The following is a 22,329-nucleotide window of genomic DNA, read 5'->3' on the forward strand; positions in this document are numbered from 1 at the left end:
TTGCTGTCTGGGCACTAGCTGTACCAGTCTCGATCAGGTGGATTGCCAATACGGATTACTAGGAATAGGGAAAATAATAATAAAATAATAAAAATAAGAAAGGGATGTAAATTGGGCAACTTTAGGGTGAGGGGACCACTCACCGGACCTCATTGGGATTGAACAATTTTAATCCAGATCAATAAGATATAAACCATTGCGTGATTGGAGACATGAAAGGTTGGTTTCATATGCAATGGAGTAGTGAAGGTTCGGTAGGGAACCTCCCCGTCCCGGAAGCTGTCTAATGTCAACAGTAGACGACTAAGGCTTGTCGTTCTGCAGCTCAATTCCCGTCAAACTTTTCGATGAACTTTGAGAGTCTCCCCTCCCCTCCCCTCGAATGCATTTCTCATGTGAATCTTAAAAAAGTGTAAATTTTGTACAATAGAGCAGCACCTGTGATTCTTTGCATCACAACTGATGAAACTAAGTGTGTCAATATGCTGATATCAAAATTAATTGGCCTTTTAGATTCATCGGTTAGGTCATTTTAAGAAGAGGTGAAAGGTGATAACACGTGAAAAAAACCATAACCATAGACATACATGTCTATGCTATATTGCTTTCCAGAGATCATGATTAAGTTTGAGGTCTAGAGTTGATTTCGAAAGATTATCATGGTTATCCTAAGGTTCAAGAGGTCTAATGGTTATCCTAAGGTTCAAGAGTATCAAGTGGTCTCATGGTTATCCTAAGGTTCAAGATGATGAGAGGTATGATGAATTAGGATAGGGCCCATGATATGGTTTATAAACCATGATAGCTCCATGACCATGACAACTAAATTTGTGACAGGACGTGACATGGACAATTCAAGGGGAGTAAGTGAGTGTGAGCGTCCGTCCGATATTGGTATCAGTGTCTAAAAACGTCAATGTTAACATTGGCTTTTCGACATATCACATATGTGCATCATTTAAAAAAAAGGCAGGTAAGAGATGATAATATATACTTTTATAGTATGATTCTAAGGAGTATCTTTATGGATTTCTACAGTGTCATACGCTTAGAGTAGAAATGTGCAAAAAAAACCTTTTTCATAGAGAATTTCTTCCCTAAATTGGTGATGCCTCATTTCCCCCCCAAAAAAAACCAACGTCGACGATTCCTCCCCTAAATTGGTGATGTCTCATTTCCAGAAAAAAGTATTATGAAAATTAATTTTCGTAGACCCAAACTAGCCATTGACCATGAGGTTATCACAACCTCGTATTCGATCCATCAACTCTCCAAACCCATCGGTTTGGACGGCGATAATCATATGATTACGAATTTCTCATGAGTATCACATCGTACTCCTTCACCATTTTAAGGTCTTTCCCAAGCTGAACTGCAAGTCAAGTATGATCCACATGACCACATAAAGTCTTCTCGATGTATCACCGTCCAATTATTAACCTGAACGGTTGTGGAAGGTGTGGGACCCGCCAAAAATGAAAATTATTTTAATTGCAATACACCAAAAAACATCTCTTTATCCAAACCTTGGATGAAAGTGGGAGTAGTTTAAGCCACCGTTTCGACACTAGAATTCAGTTTCAATGGAGCTTCAGAGCCCTTTCACCTCGTTCCTTTGCGCTCGAAGCCCCTCAAATGCCCTAATTTCTCGACCCTTTTGCCCTAGAAACAGACCATTCTTCAGCAACAAAACCAGGTCTCTTTCTTCCTCTTCTTCTTCTTCTTCTTCTTCTTCTCCTGCTTCTTCTGTGATTTCTGAAATTCCAACTCACAAGGTCACTGTTCATGATCGGCAAAGAGGGGTAGTTCATGAGTTTCTGGTACCTGAGGTGAGCTTAAGAAGTTTTTAGAGCTTCATTGTTCTTTTCAAGTTCAGCTATCCATTTAAAATGAAGGTTTGAACAAAATGAGGATTGAATTTTAGAATAGATTTTGCACTGTTTCATTTTTTTTCAGGGCAACTTCCGGCTGTGATCTGCTAGCAAATGTGATAATGAAACTTCTTTGTTGAGTGAAAAGTTAATGAAAAAAGTATATTTGATTTGCTGTTGCTAACAATTCTCTTGATTAATGGGATTCCGGAGGAATATTTTGATTGGTTGAGCTATAGTTTGCTTGAATGTTTGAACATTGAGCTTCTGAAGTAAATAAAAAAGAAAAGAAAAGAGGGGAAATGCTGAAGTGATTTGGTAATCTTACCACTGAACTATCAAAAAAAAGAAAAAGAAAAAGAGATGTCTTGAATTTTTAAGGAAGTTTCTTCAAATTAATTATCGATTTCAAAATGTCCGAAACGATTTTTACCAGTGTGCCGAGACTCACCCCCTCGCCGAGGTGAGTCACTCTGCCAAGTCCTTCGAGTCCAGCACTGGGCCTTTTGGCCCAAAAATAAAGAAGAAAAGAATGAAAAAAAATTGAAAAAGAATAATAAACTTGTAGTAAAAGTAAACTGAAACACAAAACAACCTTAAAAAGTTAAAACAAGCTTAAAAAGGTAGATAAAAAATGAAGTTAAAGAGAACTAATTTACAGTATGTGACATTTTAAGAAGATCCAAAAAAGGGAAAGATATGAAAACAGTGATTATGGCAAAACACTCACCAATCTTTGCCAAATGTGTCCAAATCATATTCAAAAAGATTATAAAACAATCCAATATATTTTAAAACTTTTTCAGAATCTTTTTTATATCCCCGAGTTGTGCTCAACTTGGGAAAACCCAAGTCAGAGTGGATTTTACATTTGAACATATGTGCTTTTCTCTAATTTTGATTGAACAAATGTTACTGTCTTAGTTGTGACTTTCTTAAATTTTCTATTTTCAAGCGTTTGAACAAAAATTAACACAAATTTAAGCATCAGCTTTAGCAATGGTAGGAGGGGTGAGTCACTGGATGCTTGAAAATGTCTAGGGCTTGGGTCTTGGGGTACAGGCGTATCATTCATGGTTATATCATTATAATTGGTGTCATTCATGGAGATGCATTATGTATTTGCGACATGGAATATCTCTTGCAATTTCATAATATATTTTACAGTTTTTGGACCTTTGACTCTGTGTAAAAAGATCACCTGTGTGACTCCAGAATTGCCTGAACCAAGCAGATCAGGCGGGTTTTGATTCTGGGATGAAAAACCCAGGAATTGATCAAGTCTCACATTTTCTAGTTTTATTTTTATTTTTACTGTTAAATATAGAGTCAGACCGGGGGAATCAAACTAGGAACCCTGCCAAGTGGGAATCAACATTGCTTTGAATAAAAGTCTTTTCCTTTCTATAGAATTTGGACCATGAAATTGATCACATTTGGCATTTCACTTGCATAATTTAATAATTTAACTTTTTACTACTCGGTTATATTGCTGTTAACGAATTGATGGGTGATTCTGGTACTGGTCTCCTAATTATTGAGTTAATCTTGTAACACTTTTAAGGTATGAAAGGAACACCATTTCAAAATGATAACTGCATAATATCAGGGTACTAAAATCAAGCATTGACAGAATTATCTTATTAATTATTACTCTTAACTTGTATTAGTATTCCTAAAACATTAATCCACAGTTCAGTATTCAGTTAAATGTTTGTTTCATTTTTCTGATAAGTGTGTGCAGTTAAAAATGTCTCGTGGCCTCTTAGCCCTTGTACTCTAAAATTATGATGAATCTCTGGCATGGATCCCTGTAATACCTCCTCTTTTCTTTTCCTGTTAATAACTTTATTGTTTTTTACCTTCTTGCTTCTTATACATAAGATAATCTATAATAAGAAACATTTGATATTAGTTCAAAAAGTAACATGCTGTTTGTGGTTCACTTCATTCATTCATGCCAAATCCCACGCATGGATCCTAATTTTGGTATATGACGTGGTTGCAGGACCAATATATACTGCACACTGCTGAGTCTCAAAACATAACTTTGCCGTTTGCTTGCAGACATGGTATTTATCCCATGATCAGAAAACTACTCTAGATTCTTGACACTTGAAATTATATACTTTTAGCCTTTGTATGGTAAGGTAGTTCCAATTGTCTTGTTACTTTAGTTTAAAACTATATGTGGTTGATTAGTCTATGCTAATCATGCTGTTACTTGATATGAACATTGAACTTGATAATGTTCAACCACTTGATTCTGTGATAAGCTGCTCTTAAAACCTGTTCAATTTATCGCAAAATATATACATATTATCGTGAAAAATATACACAGTGTCTCATCCTGTATCTCTATAGTTTTGTATTGTAAATAATTTTATTTGCATTTTTATGCATGTCTTGTCCATTTAGATTGCCTCTTATTGGACCATTTTATGAGTGAGAACTGGCTATAGGTGAGGACAATTTTGAGTCTTAGAACCTGAACTATATTGGGCACTGAAAATTTTGAATGGGTGAGGACAATTTCGAGTCTGAGAACCTGAAGATACTGGGCATTGAAAATTTTAGTGAAGGCTTATTTATTGGATTCAGAAAGTAAAAAGAAGTTTTACTTTGAATTCTTTCTATGCCATCATTATATTTCATTCTTCGAGTGGGATCAAAATAATTGTTGTCCAGATCTTACATACAAGAAAGTGAATATATGGGTCGAGAGTGAATATATGGGTCATGGGTTACCCATGATCTGTCATGATTGCTGGGAAGCTGAGGCATTATAAAATTACTTGAATGCATGGTTATCTGAACAATAACTAAGATAACCCTGAACAAATTGAAAATTGTTGTACAAGCTGAAAAATTCGATACCCTGAACAATAACTAAGATGAAGCCATGGTTATCTTGGAATATATTTTTGTGGCCAAGAAACTTGAGACATAAAATCTTTTATATATAAACTTGAATTTTGTACTATTTTATTTTATTTGTAGATTGCATCACTATTAAAAATACTCTGTAATGGAAAAATACAAAATATTTGTGGAAGACTTTGCCTTCCTCTTGAAGCAATTTTTATTGGAGCATTGCGCGTGTCTCTAACGCAAACCATTCTTTGGTTATAGTTCTTCTTGAGGCAAATTGTAGTGATCTGTCATACTACAACTGCATTTAGATGATTTTAATCAACATAATGGTAGGATTCTGCTTACACGAGCTGAGATATCTGAAGCAAATGGGTGTTAATGTAACTAATTTGTATTATTCTTCTACCCAAGTGCAAAGGGGTTAAGAATTTTGTATAAATATCTCTGAATCTCATGCTTATTTTCTTTTGATAGTGAGCAATAATAAAACAATTCTTAATGAACAGGTTGTTGTACAAGCTGTGCAGTTCGAGTAAGATCTGGACAGATACGACAGCCCGAGGCCCTTGGAATATCAGCTGAACTGCAATCCAAGGTCACTACAATCCGACTCATACTTGATGCTAAGTTTAACTAAAAGCCAAGTTTAAATCTAATTATATCAGAGGAACTTGTACTAACCCCATGCAACCAATAGTGCCTATACCATCTAGTCTCTGTGAGATACAATATTCCAGTATGAAAAGAACATAGTGCAAGCTACATCTTATTGTCAAGATGATCTCTTTTCCTTCTTTTCTGTAACCTCTGGTGAGCCATGCTTGTGAAGCTTCTCTCCTGTTTTTTCTCCTGTATTATTTATTGTATACTCGATAGGTCTTTATGTGTTGATATAAATGTTCTTTCGTGTAGTTATAGTTAAGGGTAGGGTTCAGGTGCATCTGGGAACATACCTGTTACAGTGAGTGCACCCTCCCAAAATGTGATAAACAAAAAAAGAAAGAAAAAAATGTTTGAGCCTTAAGCCTTAAAAGTTGTTTATTTTGTCTCTTTTTTTGGATCATTCATATTTTTCTTCAGAGACTGCCAATTCTACACTGCTTTTGGAGCTTTCAAATTCATGGATCTGAGGTGGAAATGGATTTTGTAGTTATTTAGGATGTATTTTGGGTCTTAAATCCCTCAAAACCAGCATGGATGCATTAGTCGATTGACTCATCAAATACTTTTCCTATAGTAAATAATGTCGGAGTACATTTCTTTCAGGGTTATGCATTACTTTGTGTTGGTTTCCCATCTTCTGATGTTGAAGTTGAAACCCAAGACGAGGATGAGGTAAGTTCCCAAGTTGTTCATTTGCAATTTATAAAATGGAAAGGAATACAATAAGACTCTTTAGTCTTAACGCAAGAAGGTCACAACACCCTATCTTGTAGATGTGAAATCGAGCCATTAATGTTGTGCTATAAACAAGAAGGTCACAACACCCCTAGCCATTAGATGTGAAATCAAGTCATTAATGTTGTGCTATAAACCGCTTTCATAGTTGAAAGAGTTATTTATCGAACTTTGTGACGCACCCCTAGCTGCCTGATTTCACATATGACATCTAAAAGTGTTTGTGACCTTATTGCAAAAAAAATAAATGGTCTTATAGTACGCAACCCATTATAAAATTGTCAAGTCAGTGCAATACTGCGACTAAATCTTCTATATCCATATAATCCTTTTGGAACAGGTTTATTGGCTCCAATTTGGAAGATATTTTGCCCGAGGGCCTATTGTAAGTGGCCTTTACCCTCTATACCAATCCTCAGGAAAACCTCTCTCTCTCTCTCTCTCTCTCTCTCTCTCTCTCATTTGTATGTTATCTTTAGACATTGTGCTTGACATTAACCTTCATTCCTTTCGAATGTTGAATTTGGCACAGGAAAGGGATGACTATGCATTGGAACTAGCCATGGGTGATGAGTAATCAGAGAAGCCTGGCCATGTTTTTGTCCATTTATATCCATTAACAATTTAACAATATTTTGTATGTTGTCTATTATCTAAATGCTGGCTGAAGTACCATGTTGTCACCTTTCTCTGAGCATCTTGGCTCTTTTAACTTTTCTAGTTTCTTTCATGGCTGCATTTTTACATTTTCTTTGGCATTGAACATCTTGGAATTCACTGAGGCATCCATAGCTCACATGTCAAGTATCGCTATTCACATAAGAAATTGATATAGTAATGTCAAACTCCCCACCAGATTCTGCCCAATTCTTTTAATGCTTCAATGAGAGTGGCAAAGATGATGGTTGTGAGTTGAGACGATCATCTCCCTCTCCCTCTCCCTCTCTCAATAGATCGGCCCATATTGAATATGAGCCATTGGGCTCATATGTAGTTATAGGTAAGTGGATCTACGCCTGCTTGTATATGGAAAATGATATCATATCAATATGTCGTTCTAATATAATGAAACCACATTTTTAGAAAACCATAGTTGTTGTATTTGTATGACGTAAAATTTTGCATACACACTCTCTTCATCTCAATAATCAATCTCAAAAAAATAAAATTTTTAATTTGCACCCTATACATGGGCAAAATGAGTTCCATTCAACAATGAATCTAGTCCATCTATTTGGTGAATATCAATATTTAGGTTATAATGAATTCAAAATTAAATTTTTTTTTTTAACATTATTAATCTAGTGATAATAAAGTTATTTTAAAAATTTAGAAAAAAAGATCATTTTAAGGCCTAGATTTAAGTATCAAACAAAGGGTCCTAACATGGTTTTTGAAAGGAACCGGATCGGTTCCATTGATTTTCGGTCCAGATCCTGCAATTCCAATCCGGATCAGTATTTTTAAAACATAGAATTTTTACAAAAAGAATAACGAGTATGAACAAAAGGTGAACAGTCAATTCACACCACCTTAGTCTGATCCAAGCCCCAATTGCAGGTCTTGGGTCTATAGGCTCGGCTTAACCAAGTAGGCAGCCTTCTAATTCTCATTTTTACAGTCATATGCTTACCATTAGTCACTCTTAATCTCAAACATTTTCAATTCTTTGAATCTGGTTTGGTGAACCTTTGGCTAGTGCAACTTGGGACCATAGATGATAGGTCATGAGGCCCATCTTTTTAGGTCCATAATTTGACAAAACCCTTTATTCTATCAATTTATATTAATTTTGATTTTGCTTAGACACAAATTGAGTGCTATATTGGTTGCAGTCAATGAATATTTAGCACGTTCATCCGGGCAATTTGACTTTCATATTGAGGGAGAGATTTAAAAAAGGAGTGATGAGTGAGAAAGGAGAGAAGTTATAGGAGAGATCTAAAGAGTTATGACTTAGATAGATTAATTACCTGTTACATAGTGGGAGGAAGAAATATGAGAGGGAAAAAGGAGGAAGAAATATGAGAGGGAAAGAGGACTATGCAAGGTAGAAAGAGAGGAATGTGGAAGGTAGAAAGACACTAATGGAGAGAGAAATGTGGAGAGAGAATGAGAGAAACGTGGGAGGTAGAGAGTAAATTAAATAAAGAGATATAGAGACATCATATTACAAAAGGAGTTGCATATAAACATTACACTGAAAAAATAGTTACATATATTTATGTCTTTTTATGCTTATAGGAGGAATGAAGATACATAAAAACATTATATTAAAAAAGAGTTATTTATACTTATGTTGTTTTATGCATGTAGGAGGAAGAGAGAGAATAAACGTGGGAAGTAGATGACAAAAAGAGTAAATTAAAAGAAATTAAAAAAGAAAGAGAGATAGTTGATAGGGGGAGAAGAGAGACGAAAGAGATTAATATGGGGGAGGAGAGAGAGACGTGGGGGACTTGAAGTTATTAAAAAATAGAGAAAAGATGGGTAATTAAAAGGAGAGAATGGGATGAGAGAGAAGATAGAAAAAAGAGAGGAACTTTGGGGGCTTTGGAGTTGTTAGAAAATAGCCAGAGAAGGCGAATGATTCTCTCCCAATTATTGGACTAGAAATTTAACAATTGGGATTTCTTTAACAAAGAAATCATCTTTTCACAGTACATCTTTACTTGCAATTAAAGCAATGAAAATCTGCGTTTATTACTGAGAAATTTATCAAAATATACATAAGAGTTCAAGTATTTAACATTGAGATTGTATACTGCGACTATTTATCTTTGTTACAAGTAGGTCATAATTATTCCTAGTTATCAGATGTCACATTGGATGATTTGAGGTAATATCATGAAGATAAAAAATTTGTCTTTGAACTTCGAATCTAGTTAAAGACATATAACCATATGAATTGAAATGTAATGAACAAGAGTAGGGTGACCTTTTTATACTAAAAGTAGATGGTGTACTTATCCTTCTAGCATTTTACCAATAACATTTAATTTAATTTTAAAATGTTGATAAAAAAAAATACACATTACCGTAACAATAGTTAAAAAGCTATTAATTAGTGAAAGGTTAGATGATAATTTCCCTTTATTATTTCACTTGAGGAAATCGTTATTCTGTATGGATAAGGGGCAAATGATTTATTTGACGACATTTATGTGATAAGGGGCCTTGATTCCGGACACGGCACTCGTGAACGGTGGGGATGCCACTTATTCCAAGGCAACTTTAAGGGCGCGGAGCATTATCCCGAAACGAAAAGATGGAATGTCCAAACGGGTCTTAAAGATGTAGAACTCAAATATCAAAGAAAAGGATATAAAGAAATACTTTCCAGGATAAATCACGGTACCGTCACGTCACGTCAGTGGTTTCAACGGGGATCGTCAGAGAGTGGTACCACCAATCATGTCCCTTCATTGTACGGACACTCTTACCCAATCACCGTCAAATTCATCAGTACGATGGTGAAAACAGTATGATCAGGAAGTAAAGACTACGAGGGTCATTCACGTATGAGCTCATCCGGGCTTCTCCGCTCTCCGTTGCATTATCTCTCTCTGCAATTTCCGTCCCCAAAACTTTCAAAATGCTTGTCCAATCTCCTTCAAGTTTATCTAACACCTCCATGTTCAGCAGAGCTTCTCAGCGTAATCACCATTTGCCATTTGTCTGCCCTAATTCGTTGCAGAAGTGCCTCCACTTTAGCTGGCCAAGAAGGGAGTTGCAGCTTAGGGCTTCTTGTTACACACGCAGACCTTTGGGCACGGCAGGAGCTTATGAATTGATCGATGATGAAACCGGTGAGAAATTCATTGTATGGGGAGGTGTAGATAATGATGAATCGCCTATACCTTCAAAGGAAGTTCTTTCATGGAAGCCTTCTGGGGTTCAGAAGAGTGCAAAGAGTTCTTATGAGTCTGGTTGGTCTCTGAATTTTCTCATTTGGTACCATGATAATAACTATTTTAGGAGATTTTGGATAACATCAGATGAATTTTTGGTTCCATGATAATAACTATTTTAGGAGATTATGGATAACATCAGATGAATTTTTTTTGAGAAGGAATAGTTATTTTTCCCCTAATTTTAGCTGAAACTATGACAAAATTTTTACCGCGCTTTATCTGAAAGTTACTATTAGCCTTTTTGTTGTTTTAATTAATATATTTTTGTTGGATAATACGAGACAATATTGCTCGATATCTATAAACACCAGCATTGCAGATTTTTTTTATTTACTGAAATGTTGTTTATTTGAGAATATTATATAAAAGTGGGCAAAAAATGGAGGGTTAGTCATGAAAAGTGGCAATGCGTACTTATTTACTGTGGTAGCATTGAGAGATTCCTAAATCATCAACATAAAACGACATCTAATTTACCTTTGATGAAGGCCATAACCATTCTGAAGGCGAACCAAATATGTTCCACTTATATTTTTGATGGAATTCAATTCAAAAAATTGGGTTGTTCTTTATACATGTTTCAATTTTGCACCTTCAATTTAAAATTTAATAGAGGCTTTAACTAATGGCTTTTCTGACACTTGTTTTGAGAATGTTTGATATGGAAATACACTCCATAGTTCTCATAAAGAGTAGTTGGGTAAGTATTTTTGGGTAATGCTTAACATGGAAATTGATTCTAGTTGGAAATTTAAGTTGGGTTTCAGTGGTTTTCATTGTTGTCTATAAGGTTTAGTGATTTCAATGTACTCTGATACTATCTGTGTGTTTGGTTTTTGAGACTCATTATATTTTTCTTCTGTAGGAGAAGAGTTCTCTACAGTTGCTTCGAGCAGTGAGAGTACTATTCACGATAGCTTTTCTGGTAGTTTCAGTAGACTGAAGGCCAGCAATGTACGAGCTCTAATGAAAAAATCAGCTCAAAAGAAGCAGGGAAATACAGACATTGAAGGGGAAATTATCTCGGAGAATAAATCCCTAAAAGTTGAACATGTTACAAGAAAGACCAAGTTGGGTTTGCATAGGCCTGATGTCAGTGAGCCAAGCTTAACCAATCATCAAGCAGTAGAGGGTAATGAAATGGTCTCAGAGCGGGAAATAAATCAATACACAAAAAAATCATATTCAAGGGTAGGTTATGATAATACAAAGGACAGGACTCGTTCTCTAAAATCTAATGAACAAGCCCAAGTAGTTTCAAAGCAACATGATTTTATTCCAAGAGTTGACTCGTCAAAGGGATGGAACGTTATGGGTTATCCAATGGACAATAGAGGTGATTTATCAAAACCTTTAAAGGGGAAGAAAAAAGATTTTGGAAATGGTGACTTTTTTAGCCGGAAAGCATTTAAAGATATAGGCTGTAGTGATGATATGATCGAATGCCTCAAAGGTCAACTTATAGTGCGCCCTTCTCATATTCAGGTACTTCTGAGTTTGTGGATAATAAGAAAATGCACAGTCCTTTTAGATCTACAACTAATATCAAGTAACATTAGAACTAATATCGAGTAGCTGGATCGTGAACCTCTGTCAAAAAAAATATTGAGTAGCTGGTCTCCATGGGCAATGTTTATGCTGTCTTAGTATCGGTTAAGATGTGCAACCTATGTGTTCATATGTACAAATTTGGGCTGTAAGTTCAGATGATCCCTGCCATTGTCACAGTCCTGATTTGATAGGTCAGATACTAAATTTTGAAATACTCTCTATTTATGTTTTTCTCTTAATTTATTATGTTTTGTTTCTGATATAGTAGCACAGAATTAACCTATCATATTTAGTGCTTGATCTTTTGGGAAGACCCATCGTTTTTTTTGCTAGTGGTTTATATCAGTAAATTGTGTTCTTTCTCCTCTAGGCAATTTCTTATGCACCCATTATTGAAGGACAAAGCTGCATTATTGCTGAGCAAAGTGGATCTGGGAAAACATTAGCTTATCTGGCACCACTTATACAATGTCTAAGGGAAGAAGAGATCCAAGGTTTAAGTAAATCTTCATCGAGTAGCCCTCGAGTAGTGGTATTGGTGCCAACCGCTGAATTGGCTTCTCAGGTTGGTGCTTACTTGTCTGGCCTTTTTCTCTTCTAATATATAGTCCTTTGGGTGCTGTCCAAATATTCTTCTAGCTTTTGAACATATATATATGATTGCTCCTCCACTTTTATTATAGTTTTGAGGGTCTGGTTCATTCTCCTTTCTGGAATCACTCTCGTTTTGCAAACTGTCTTCCCTTTGTCATGAAGATGCTCTGCTTTCTTATATTTAAAGAAGACACTGGGACTCATATGGATCCGAAGAAGACACAGCGAGTTAAAGTCTTTCTTCTTTCTAGGATAATGTGCATTCTGCTTTTTCTAAAGTATGATCTAGTGTTATTCTTTCCTTAAATTCAGAGGAAATAGCGTCAATCTGTCTTATAGTTTTAAGTTCTAAAGAAAGAAGCTAAAAGACAGGAAAAGACCCCTGGCTTACTTGTTTAGCCCTTCGACAATTAGCAATGCTACGTCGCATGCTCGATTCCTACCAAAAGGTGGGGCCTTCTCCCCTGACCTTGACTCATACCCCCCAAAAAAAAAAAAAAAAAAAAAAAAAAAAAAAAAAAAAGTCATGGAAAGAAGCTAAAAGATTCTATACTCCTTTAGAAGTATGCTGTCCTTTTAACCCCTCGTGTAACACACAATATAGGAGTAATTCTAGGGCCCCAAATTTTGGGGATGTAACCTCTTAACCCATAGACTAACCTCAATAAAAAAATAAAAAAAAATCCTAATTGAAACTCTCTATGTATTAGAAAAAAATAATGTCTGAAGATGGAATAGAGACCGTCTAAATTATGGAGGGCAAGATCCAAGTGTCAAAAACCTCAAAATTCAAATGTTTTCTTTTCAAAATAATCTCCTAGTGATTCTTAGGTAGTTCCCAAAATTTCAGATTGAAAAATCCTCCCAATAGGTCCTTTGACTGAGGGAGTAGATGACAGTATGCTTTTGTGGAAGCATAGTATATGTGCTCTCTAAAGAAATCGCTATGTGGTAGGTATGGAGTTGTTTTATGCTGCCTTACTTTTTGCAGGTGCTGAATAGTTGCAGATCTATTTCCAAATTTGGGATGCCTTTCAGATCTATGATTGCAACAGGGGGTTTTAAACAGAAAACTCAACTAGATAATCTTCAGGAGGGCGTAGATGTGCTCATTGCAACACCTGGTCGCTTCCTTTTCCTACTCCAAGAAGGTTTCTTGCAATTAACCAACCTCGTATGGTAAGATGTTCTTTCAGGCACACTGTTCTGTAGTTCTTCATGAGTGACATAGAAGGGAGTTTCTAGATCCATGAAATTCGTGGTTTAGAGATTCAATTTGTTTGAACCTCCTTTTTCTCATCTTCCATTACTCGGTTCAATTAACATGCACTTTTCAATTTAGTTTGTCGATAGCTGTGCATGTATTGGCATTATAAATGAATGACAAAAGAGTAAGTATAAAAGTAACATGTACTGACATTCTTTGTTTCCACTCAGTGCTGTGTTGGATGAGGTGGATGTGCTATTTGGTGATGAAGATTTTGAACAAGTCCTTCAGAGGTTAATGAAAACTGCACCAGTTACAGCACAATATCTATTTGTTACAGCGACATTGCCAGTCGATATATACAACAAGCTGGTTGAATCATTTCCAGACTGCAAGGCCATCATGGGACCAGGCGTGCATCGTACAAGTTCTGGCCTTGAGGAGGTCTCTCTCTCTCTCTCTCTCTCTCTCTCTCTCTCTCTCTCTCTCTCTCTCTCTCTCTCTCTCTTATATATGGTTTATACTATCAGATGTGTAGAGTTACACTGATTTACCTGGAATCCATAGATTGGATGGCTTGGGGATCTCTGCTGCAGGTTTTCTCAAGTGCTCACATTCTGGCAACTTCCATTTTTGAACTTCATTCGATGGGTTTGTGCATTTATACATGCAGGTTCTTGTAGACTGCAGTGGAGATGTCGAAGGGGAGAAAACTCCAGAGACAGCATTTTCCAATAAGAGATCTGCTTTACTGCAACTTGTGGAAGAAACGGCTGTTCCCAAAACTATCATTTTCTGCAATAGGGTCAGTAATTTGTCTAAGATTTATAAAGTATCACCCTGTATCAGTCTTGCTTCTAGAGTCCTCACGTTTATCCATTTCTCTAAACAATTTGTAGAACAAAGAAGTGAAAGAATTACATATTAAAAAAAATACAAATAAGTGAAAAAATTATAATAGAAGTATTATGCATTCTAGGCATGTCTTGTGCCTTTGCCTTTTTTCTCTCCTCTCTTTCATTCTTTTGTCTCTTGTAAATGTCTCATTTCATAAATAAGCTTAGAAAAACTCTCAAGTTTAGAAATTTTACCTTGTTGATTTCTCCATATGACAAGCTGTTGACTAAAGCCGTTACTTTGCTAAAACTCTCCTTTTTACTTTCACCAGATTGAGACATGCAGGAAAGTGGAGAATATATTGAACCGTTTTGATAGGAAAGGAATTTGTGTTCGGGCTCTCCCATTTCATGCAGCATTGACCCAAGAATCTCGTCTCTCTAACATTAAGGAGTTCCTTACCTCACGATCTGAAGAATCAATGTTTCTGATTTGTACAGATAGGTAACTTTTTCTTGAACTATGATCGTGGCTCCTTTTTTCATGATAAATGTACTTTTTAATTCAAAATAATGTACTTCATCTCCATAGCTTTTGAATGAATGAGCTATTACATTGTACTTCTCTCACTAAATATCAAATGCGATCGTAATAACAATTTGTGGAAGGATGCTGACATTTTCTGTTATTATCACTTATTTTAATGCAAGATCTTGGCTTCTATATTATTGGGATTTTCTAAGACTAATATATATAAAGCTGATGGTAATGTATCTCAGGTTTTACATTTTGGGGATTTCTAAGGTTATTTGATGTTGGATTAGAAAAGGCTTAATTGCTTGCCACTATGGATGATAATAGTAACACTGCTAAAGAGACTAAAGTCTTTTCTATACCAGCTTGTCCAACTGTTCTCTCTCTCTCTCTCTCATATATGACAACTGGGTTTTTTCTTTTTTTCACAGAGCTTCTCGAGGGATCGACTTTACAAAAGTGGATCACGTTGTGCTCTTTGATTTCCCTCGAGATCCAAGTGAGTATGTGCGGCGTGTTGGGAGGACTGCACGCGGAGCTGGTGGCAAAGGGAAGGCCTTTGTGTTTGTAGTTGGTAAGCAAGTCTCTCTTGCCAGAAAAATCATGGATAGAAACCAGAAAGGCCATCCACTACACACTGTGCCATCTGCTTATGAACTCTTGGGGTCAGTTGTATGAACTCAGTCAACCCAACATTTTGCAACCACCCTCTTCCTCCTTGTTCTCTTTTTTTTTTAATTTAGTTTTGTAACCTACTGATTTCGGTGATGTATATGTTGGGTTTTCATATCAAATAGCAATATTGTGCTTCTCGTTTCAGTTCATAAAGCTAACCTAGGAAATGATTTCCAGTCTGAAATTTTGTAAATTTTTACTGTGATGTAATTTTTCAGCAGTGCTGCTCATCGAATAACATATCATGGTAAACATGTTTTTCAAACTATCCTAAAAGATGTAATAAATCTATACTGTCTAATTAAAATGAAAAGCGCAGAACACCGTGACTTTACTTCTACAAATAAGGTTGCCACCTAATATAAACTCTATCATTTATAAAATGATTGACATGTAATCATCGTAGATACTTGTGATTAATGGTATGAGTTATGGTGAGTGTCTTTGGCCAACTGTGATACCAGATTGTTAAGGGGTAAAAGGTTCTAAGTTCTTCCACCCTTGTGTAACATACTAATATGAAGTTGAGCTTGCTTATCTAAAATACTTTTTCCGAGTTGTTCAGCAGTAGGAATCGAATGTAGCATTGTTGATGTCAATTGCTAACCACTTAAGCCTAAGCTTGATTCTTGCGATTGATAACTAAAATAGGTGACATGGGAAGCACTAATTACAAATATGTTATACAAGGGTGCATCCTCCGTGCATTCTGAAAATGGACAGTGGATATTAACAGGGAGCCATCTGCGAATTGAAGAGAACCGAGAGGAAAATTCATGTGCAGCACAATATATACTACTGTCATATGTAATATTTTCCCAAGGACACGGTTTTGGTTGTCAAGACATGTGCATCCCTTCATGCATCAGACGTTCATCTTGACGTCAATAAATGGTGTTTCCGCCATACCTGAAAATGAATGGTGGAAAAATATAATTGAAAAAAATGATTTTTATTTTTCAAAACAATAAACTTTACATTCATAATTAACACAATAATTGAGATTAAAAAGATTCCAAAATGAAAGGAGACTGCACATCGACAGGTAGCTGGCCGACTCGCCAAGCACATTTCCTTTTCCCTTTACTCGTGTCTTGAAGAAAAGTTTTCAGCCAAACCCAAGGTTCGGAAACCTTGATGACACTAGGCCCAGGCCTTGATGGGCATGGACAGAGGCCATGATAGCTTTAGATTTGAAAAAGATCATATAAACCCATGGGTTTGTAATGTAGCGTATGCTCATTGAAGTTAGTCAATGGACCAGGGTTGTTGGAACTTAAATTTTACATACATGTAAATCTTATCTAGTTGATAGACAAAAAGAACCAAAGTTATGGGACCCCTTGCTCTGATTGATTTGCCAATTTCAGGCTCACTTTTTACTTGGTCCAATGGAAGCTTGGTTAATCGCTTTAAACTAGACAGGTTTCTATATCATGTACTTGGTCTGAATTTTTCCCTTAAGCCTATGTTAAATCTTTGTCTAGATTGTCTTCTGATGACACCCCTATTCTTTTAAGCACATAGAATGTCTCTAAGGGCCCTGCACCTTTTAGGTTGGAAATAGGTTAGCTGCAAGAAAAAATGGTCACTGACTTGATCAAGAGCACCTGGGAAAATATCATCTCTATTGGGTCTATGGACTTTCAGCTACATAAAAAACTGCTAAATATTAGGCATAAGTTGGTTGCATAAAAGAAAAATAATTGTTCTCCTATCAAAGGTAGGATTGATGAAGTTCTTAAAAAAATCCAATTGGTTGATGAAGTGGTAGAAAGTACAGGTGTTTTGTTTGAAGATCTGATGGGTGAGAGAACTTGATGTACTAAGGAGCTAGAGGAACTCAGGAGAGTGGAAGAAGTGTATTGGAAACAACACTCGCATGTAAAGTGGCTTAATGAAGGTGATCTGAGTACTAAATTCTTTCATACTATGGCCAATGCTCATACACGACAGAATGACATCTCTGGTCTTATTATTCAGGGTATTGTCCTCGATAATTGTGAGGGGATGTCTAACACTATTATTACTCACTTTCATAAAGCGTTTATTACCGAGATCACGATTACTCCTAGATTTGAAAGGGTGGGTTTTAAGGTTCTTCCCCCTAATTTGGTCTCTTTTTTGGAAGGGGATGTTACTATGGAAGAACAAAGCGTGTTTTCCTTAACTGATGATAAGGCTACTGGGCCAGATGGGTTTCTATTGGTCTTTTTCGATACTTTCTATAGTCTGGTTTGTTCTGAACTCATTGAGATGGTTAGAGGCTTTTTTAGGAGAGAGGAGTTGTTTAGGGGTATCAATTCTACCTATGTTGTTCTTATTCCTAAAAAGTCCATTATTGAAAGCCTGAGAGATAATAGACCTATCAGTCTTTTAACAAGTCTATATAAGATTATAGCTAAGGTGCTGGCGGAGCATCTTAAGGTGGTGTTGCCTTTCATCATTCCGGGCCCTCAATCAACATTTATTCAAGACAGGCTTATTACTGATAATGTCTTGGTGGCCCAAGAATGTATACTTTCTCGAGTTGTGAATGAGATTTCTGGTTTAGTGATTAAGTTGGATATGGAGAAAGTATATGATAGGGTTGAATGAAGTGTGCTTTTAGAAATCATGAAGAATATGGGTTTTGGGGAGAAGTGGAGGAGTTGGATTTTTGGATGTCTCTCTTCAGCTCACTTTTCAGTTTTGTATTGTGGGAGTCCAGTTGGTTACTTCAGAGCATCAAGGGGTATTCGACAAGGTGTCTCTCTCTCACCTTTTCTTTTCACAATTTATACTGAGTGTTTTAGTCTACTCATCCATAATGTCGTTGCTAAAGGCCACTTTGGAGGATTTCAATTGCCTAACAATGGTCGTTGCATCACTCACCTTCAATATGTTGATGATACACTCATGTTTTGTGAGGTGAAAGAGGACTTTGTGTCTCATATTGCTTTGTTTCTAAAATGTTATGAAGTGACTTTGGGTCTGAAGGTAAACTTTAACAAAACTGGAATGTTTGGCATTAATTGTGATGAGGGGATTCTGAAGAACTTGGCGGAGGTTCTAGGTTCTAAGGAGGAGCAGTTTCCAATGATGTACCTTGACATGCCTATTTCAGATGGACGACTGCCAGTTGCAGTATGGGATAAAGTCATCCAGATGATTCAAACTAAATTGGATTTGTGAAAATTTAAATATCTATCTTTGGGGGGTAGAATTACTCTGATAAAAGCGTGTTTGTCTAATCTACCTATCTATCAAATATTAATTTTACAAATTCCAGCATCGGTGGCCAAGAAAATTGAGAGGCTTATGCGTAACTTTCTTTGGGGTTCTTTGGGTGATTCTAAAAAATTCCATCTCGTGGGATGGGATAGGGTGTATACTTCTAAGAGATAGGATGGTCTGGGTTTAAGGAAGATAAACTGGCCAATCAGGTGCTTTTATGCAAATGGTGGTGGAGAAGCCTAAGGTTCAAAGTTCAACTTTGGTATAAAGTGATCGCGGTTAAATCTGGAGAGGATAGATTCTAGATGTGGGTTGGAGAGCGACGCAGTAATAGAGGTATGTCCCCTTGTTGGAAAGCCATTTCCTATTGTAATGCTTTGATTCATAGGGATATTCGATGATCTCTTGATAATGGCCGTAGTATATCCTTTTGGCATTGGGTAATGCTCTATTAAAAATTGTTTTCCCTTTGGTCTTCCGTCGTATGGAGAACCAAAATGCTGTTATACATGATTTATTGGTAGCAAAAGGGGATAAAAAGGATTGGGAGTTTAACTTCCTTTACAACAGGATCTCTGAAGATACACTTTTCCAATTTTCTGAACTTCTTTTAATGTTAAGAGATGTATATATACCATTTGATGTGGATGCAGAGGATGAGGTTATTTGGGACCTTACCAAAGATGGTCAATTTTCGGTAAGGTTGATGTACGATCTCATTTTTCATGATAGATGGCAATGGTCTAAGCCAGAATTAGCAAGTATTTGGAAGTGGCCGGTTCCTCTCAAGGCGCAGGGCTTTCTTTGGTTGGTATTGCAAGATAAGATTCTTACTACCGACAATCTCATCAAAAGAGGCAAGGTCTGGCCGAATGTATGCCTTCTTTGTAAGTGCGATGGGGAAACAAGTTCCCATGTCTTTCTTCATTGCCTTTTTACCCGTGGAATTTGGCGCTAGTTTTTTGGACAATTATGCATCACATTGGTCTTACCTGCATATGTTTTTGGAGTCTTGCGTGCTCCTTCTGTCCCTTCTTTGTCTCAAACTGGTGTAATTATTTGGCAAATTGCACGAGGGGTGATTCTTTGGGAAATTTGGAAAGAAAGAAATAGAAGAGTATTTGAGGGGACATCATTGCCATGGGAAAGAGTGTTGGAGATGATCCTCCATTCTATTTGGATGAACCTATCGATTCATAACGTGGGGAAAGATATTATAGAGGTTGATGTGATGTTCAACTTATCTACTCTTTTCCAATTAGAAGGCCGAAGGAATAAAGCCATTGGTAGATGGTCTCCGCCAGTAATGGGGGTTTTTAAATTGAACTTTGATGGTAGCTCTTTTGGAAACCCAAGTAATACGGGTTATGGAGGTGTTGTAAGGGATTGGGAGAGTCAGATATTGCTTACTTATGCAGGTCTTTTTGGGGGTGAAGGCAGCGAATTTTGTGGAATTTTATGCACTTATTACGGGGCTTAGACTTTTTAGGGATAAGAATATTGGTATGAGTTGTATTGTTGAAGGAGATTCTTTGAATGTCATCAATTGGTGCAACAAGGAAAATAAGGCCCCGTGGGAGCTGAAATCTTTCTTGTTGGAAACCATCGATCTCTCTTGGTCTTTATCTCTTTCTTTCGTTCATGTCTTGCGGGAGGTCAATGGCTTGGCGGACTCCCTTGCAAAACAAAGTTTTTCTCTTGCTGATTTAGTAGTTTATGATGTTCTTATTTTCTAATTCTGTTGTATTATTTTCATAGATGAATAAGATTTTGGAACTTTCTTCAAATAAAATAAAAAAAAAGAAGTTATGGGATCCTAAATTTTGCAGACGCTTAGAACTCATCATGTGACAGAAAAGATCGCACAACAAAGGGCAAAACGAACCCATCATTGTTGGTTAATCCAGGCTGTCCACTTTATGGATGTTGGCTGTCCACTTTATGGATGTTGGATTGGAGCCTTCAAGAACTTAAAATTATTCTTTTTTAGATTTTACTTTTCGAGTCACCGATATTTTGCAGAATTTCAGCCCCAAAATTTCTTTAGCCATATCTTTCAGCCAATGAGCTAATACTTCAATGTAATTTTGTTTGACTTGTTGAAGCTTCTTCGATTTAGAATATATCTATGGGCACATTAAATACATTTCAAAATTTTCAAACTTTTACATGCAACTACAATTTTTATGTCCGTTGTAACTTCATTACATTGGTTATCTATTAATCACTTATTGGTATACAATTATAAATGTGATATCGTTTTCTAGTAAAATATGAAAAATGTTCAATAGATAAAGAAAATATAACACCCGATTTGTATTAGGGTGAGTAAGGTGCACTTCTAAATTTTGTCAGAAGATGTAGTTCTGGTGTCAGAAATCTGACGATGTAGTTTTGGTGTCATAAACCTCACGATGATTTGAAAATTTATGTCCAACTCTAATTATAAAATTTAACATTAAAAAATGGTGCAGATTAAGTAGATCCAGGGACACTTGAAAATCTTGAAAATAAACAGTTTAGAAAACTTATGACAATGATCACTATTTTTAGGACTTGAAATTCTCTTTTTCTTTATATATATACATTTCGAGATAGAATCATTCAACTGGAAGGTTTTCTGACTTCTCAACGATATTTTCTACTGGGCTTTTGATGTATACCTTAGTTCTATATTATAAGTTTGATGTATACCCATAATATTATGTAGCGGATCAGCCCCTCTTTATTGTCTTTTTGTTATCCTTGGCCCAAACATTGATATAAAAAATACCCATTTAGATTAGTAATTTGTTGGAACCAAACCCAATTCCCTGATGGAACTAGAAATAGCCTTGATTTATAAGTACTTGCCCAGTTTGGTCAAAGAACCAGGCAAGTTATCAAGGAATAATGTGATCTAGATCTATCAAATAATATGTTTCCCATCCAATTTATTTGTTATGTTTTCTTTTTTTAAGTTTAAAAAATATTATCTAAATCTTTTGGGACCAATATACAAATTGGAGAATTGTTCCTACCTGGCCTGGATCAGCAATCTAGATCAGACATAGGATCCAAATCGGTCCAACTCCAACCGAAAACCGATCTAACCACCCAATCCCGGATTTTAGACATTTGGTCCAAACAATTATAATTGGGCTGAAAACCATTGAAGTGCGATAATAATAAATCTTTTTGTGGCGTTGGCCATGGAGTGCGATAAATAGGAGTTCACAAAGTGAAGCTTGTCTTTAACCAAACAAGTGAACTGGCCTTGCTAACTGGCCTTGTGTCGCTGTGAAAGCGACTCCCAGTAATTTACAAACGACAGAGAAAAAAAAAGTTTACATAAAGATGACCCCAAAACAATCAATTAATGACTAATGAAAGCGACTGCCAGTAATATACAAAGGATAAAGAAAAAAAAAATAGTTTATATAAAGATGATGCCCAAAACAATCAAATTAATGATTAATGGTTAAAGGGTTTTTGTTAAGCCACTTCAACCCTTTAAAGTCCTATGCACTTTTGCACACTTAGATACTCTATTCAACTTTTTAAAGTCCTCAACACTTTTGCACCCTTAGATACCGTATACTACTCTATTCAACCTTTTAAAGTCCTCAACACTTTTACACACTTAGATACCGTATACTATTAAAGGCCTCGATACTTT

At 36.1% G+C, this 22,329-nt stretch overlaps 2 protein-coding genes across 4 annotated transcripts; both read left to right on the top strand.

Moving 5' to 3' along the window:
* The first annotated feature begins 1,520 nt into the window (after positions 1-1,520).
* Positions 1,521-6,828, top strand: FDC2 (2Fe-2S ferredoxin-like superfamily protein). Of its 2 annotated transcripts, none has more exons than XM_020664764.2 (6): positions 1,521-1,829; positions 3,880-3,943; positions 5,273-5,340; positions 6,012-6,080; positions 6,484-6,528; positions 6,676-6,828. In XM_020664764.2, the coding sequence occupies exons 1-6, from the start codon at positions 1,584-1,586 to the stop codon at positions 6,718-6,720; spliced, it is 537 nt and encodes a 178-aa protein (XP_020520423.1). In that variant the 5' UTR covers positions 1,521-1,583; the 3' UTR covers positions 6,721-6,828. The 2 variants fall into 2 exon arrangements, with proteins under 2 accessions (XP_020520423.1, XP_006840408.1); XM_006840345.4 differs by having other exon boundaries at positions 1,522-1,829; positions 5,252-5,340.
* Positions 6,829-9,496: 2,668 nt separating this feature from the next.
* On the top strand, positions 9,497-15,720 carry LOC18430184 (DEA(D/H)-box RNA helicase family protein). 2 transcript variants are annotated; one of them, XM_006840344.4, is made up of 8 exons: positions 9,497-10,072; positions 10,923-11,542; positions 11,979-12,173; positions 13,194-13,381; positions 13,640-13,853; positions 14,083-14,214; positions 14,578-14,750; positions 15,212-15,720. In XM_006840344.4, exons 1-8 carry the CDS (start codon positions 9,739-9,741, stop codon positions 15,456-15,458), a joined length of 2,103 nt encoding a protein of 700 aa, XP_006840407.1. In that variant the 5' UTR covers positions 9,497-9,738; the 3' UTR covers positions 15,459-15,720. The 2 variants fall into 2 exon arrangements, with proteins under 2 accessions (XP_006840407.1, XP_088715747.1); XM_088859621.1 differs by lacking the exon at positions 9,497-10,072 and having other exon boundaries at positions 11,455-11,799.
* Positions 15,721-22,329: the final 6,609 nt, after the last annotated feature.

This window comes from Amborella trichopoda, chromosome 2, assembly GCF_054954075.1.
Source record: "Amborella trichopoda isolate Santa Cruz 75 chromosome 2, AtrichopodaSantaCruz75HAP2 v2.0, whole genome shotgun sequence".
In the NCBI taxonomy this organism is placed as follows: domain Eukaryota; kingdom Viridiplantae; phylum Streptophyta; class Magnoliopsida; order Amborellales; family Amborellaceae; genus Amborella; species Amborella trichopoda.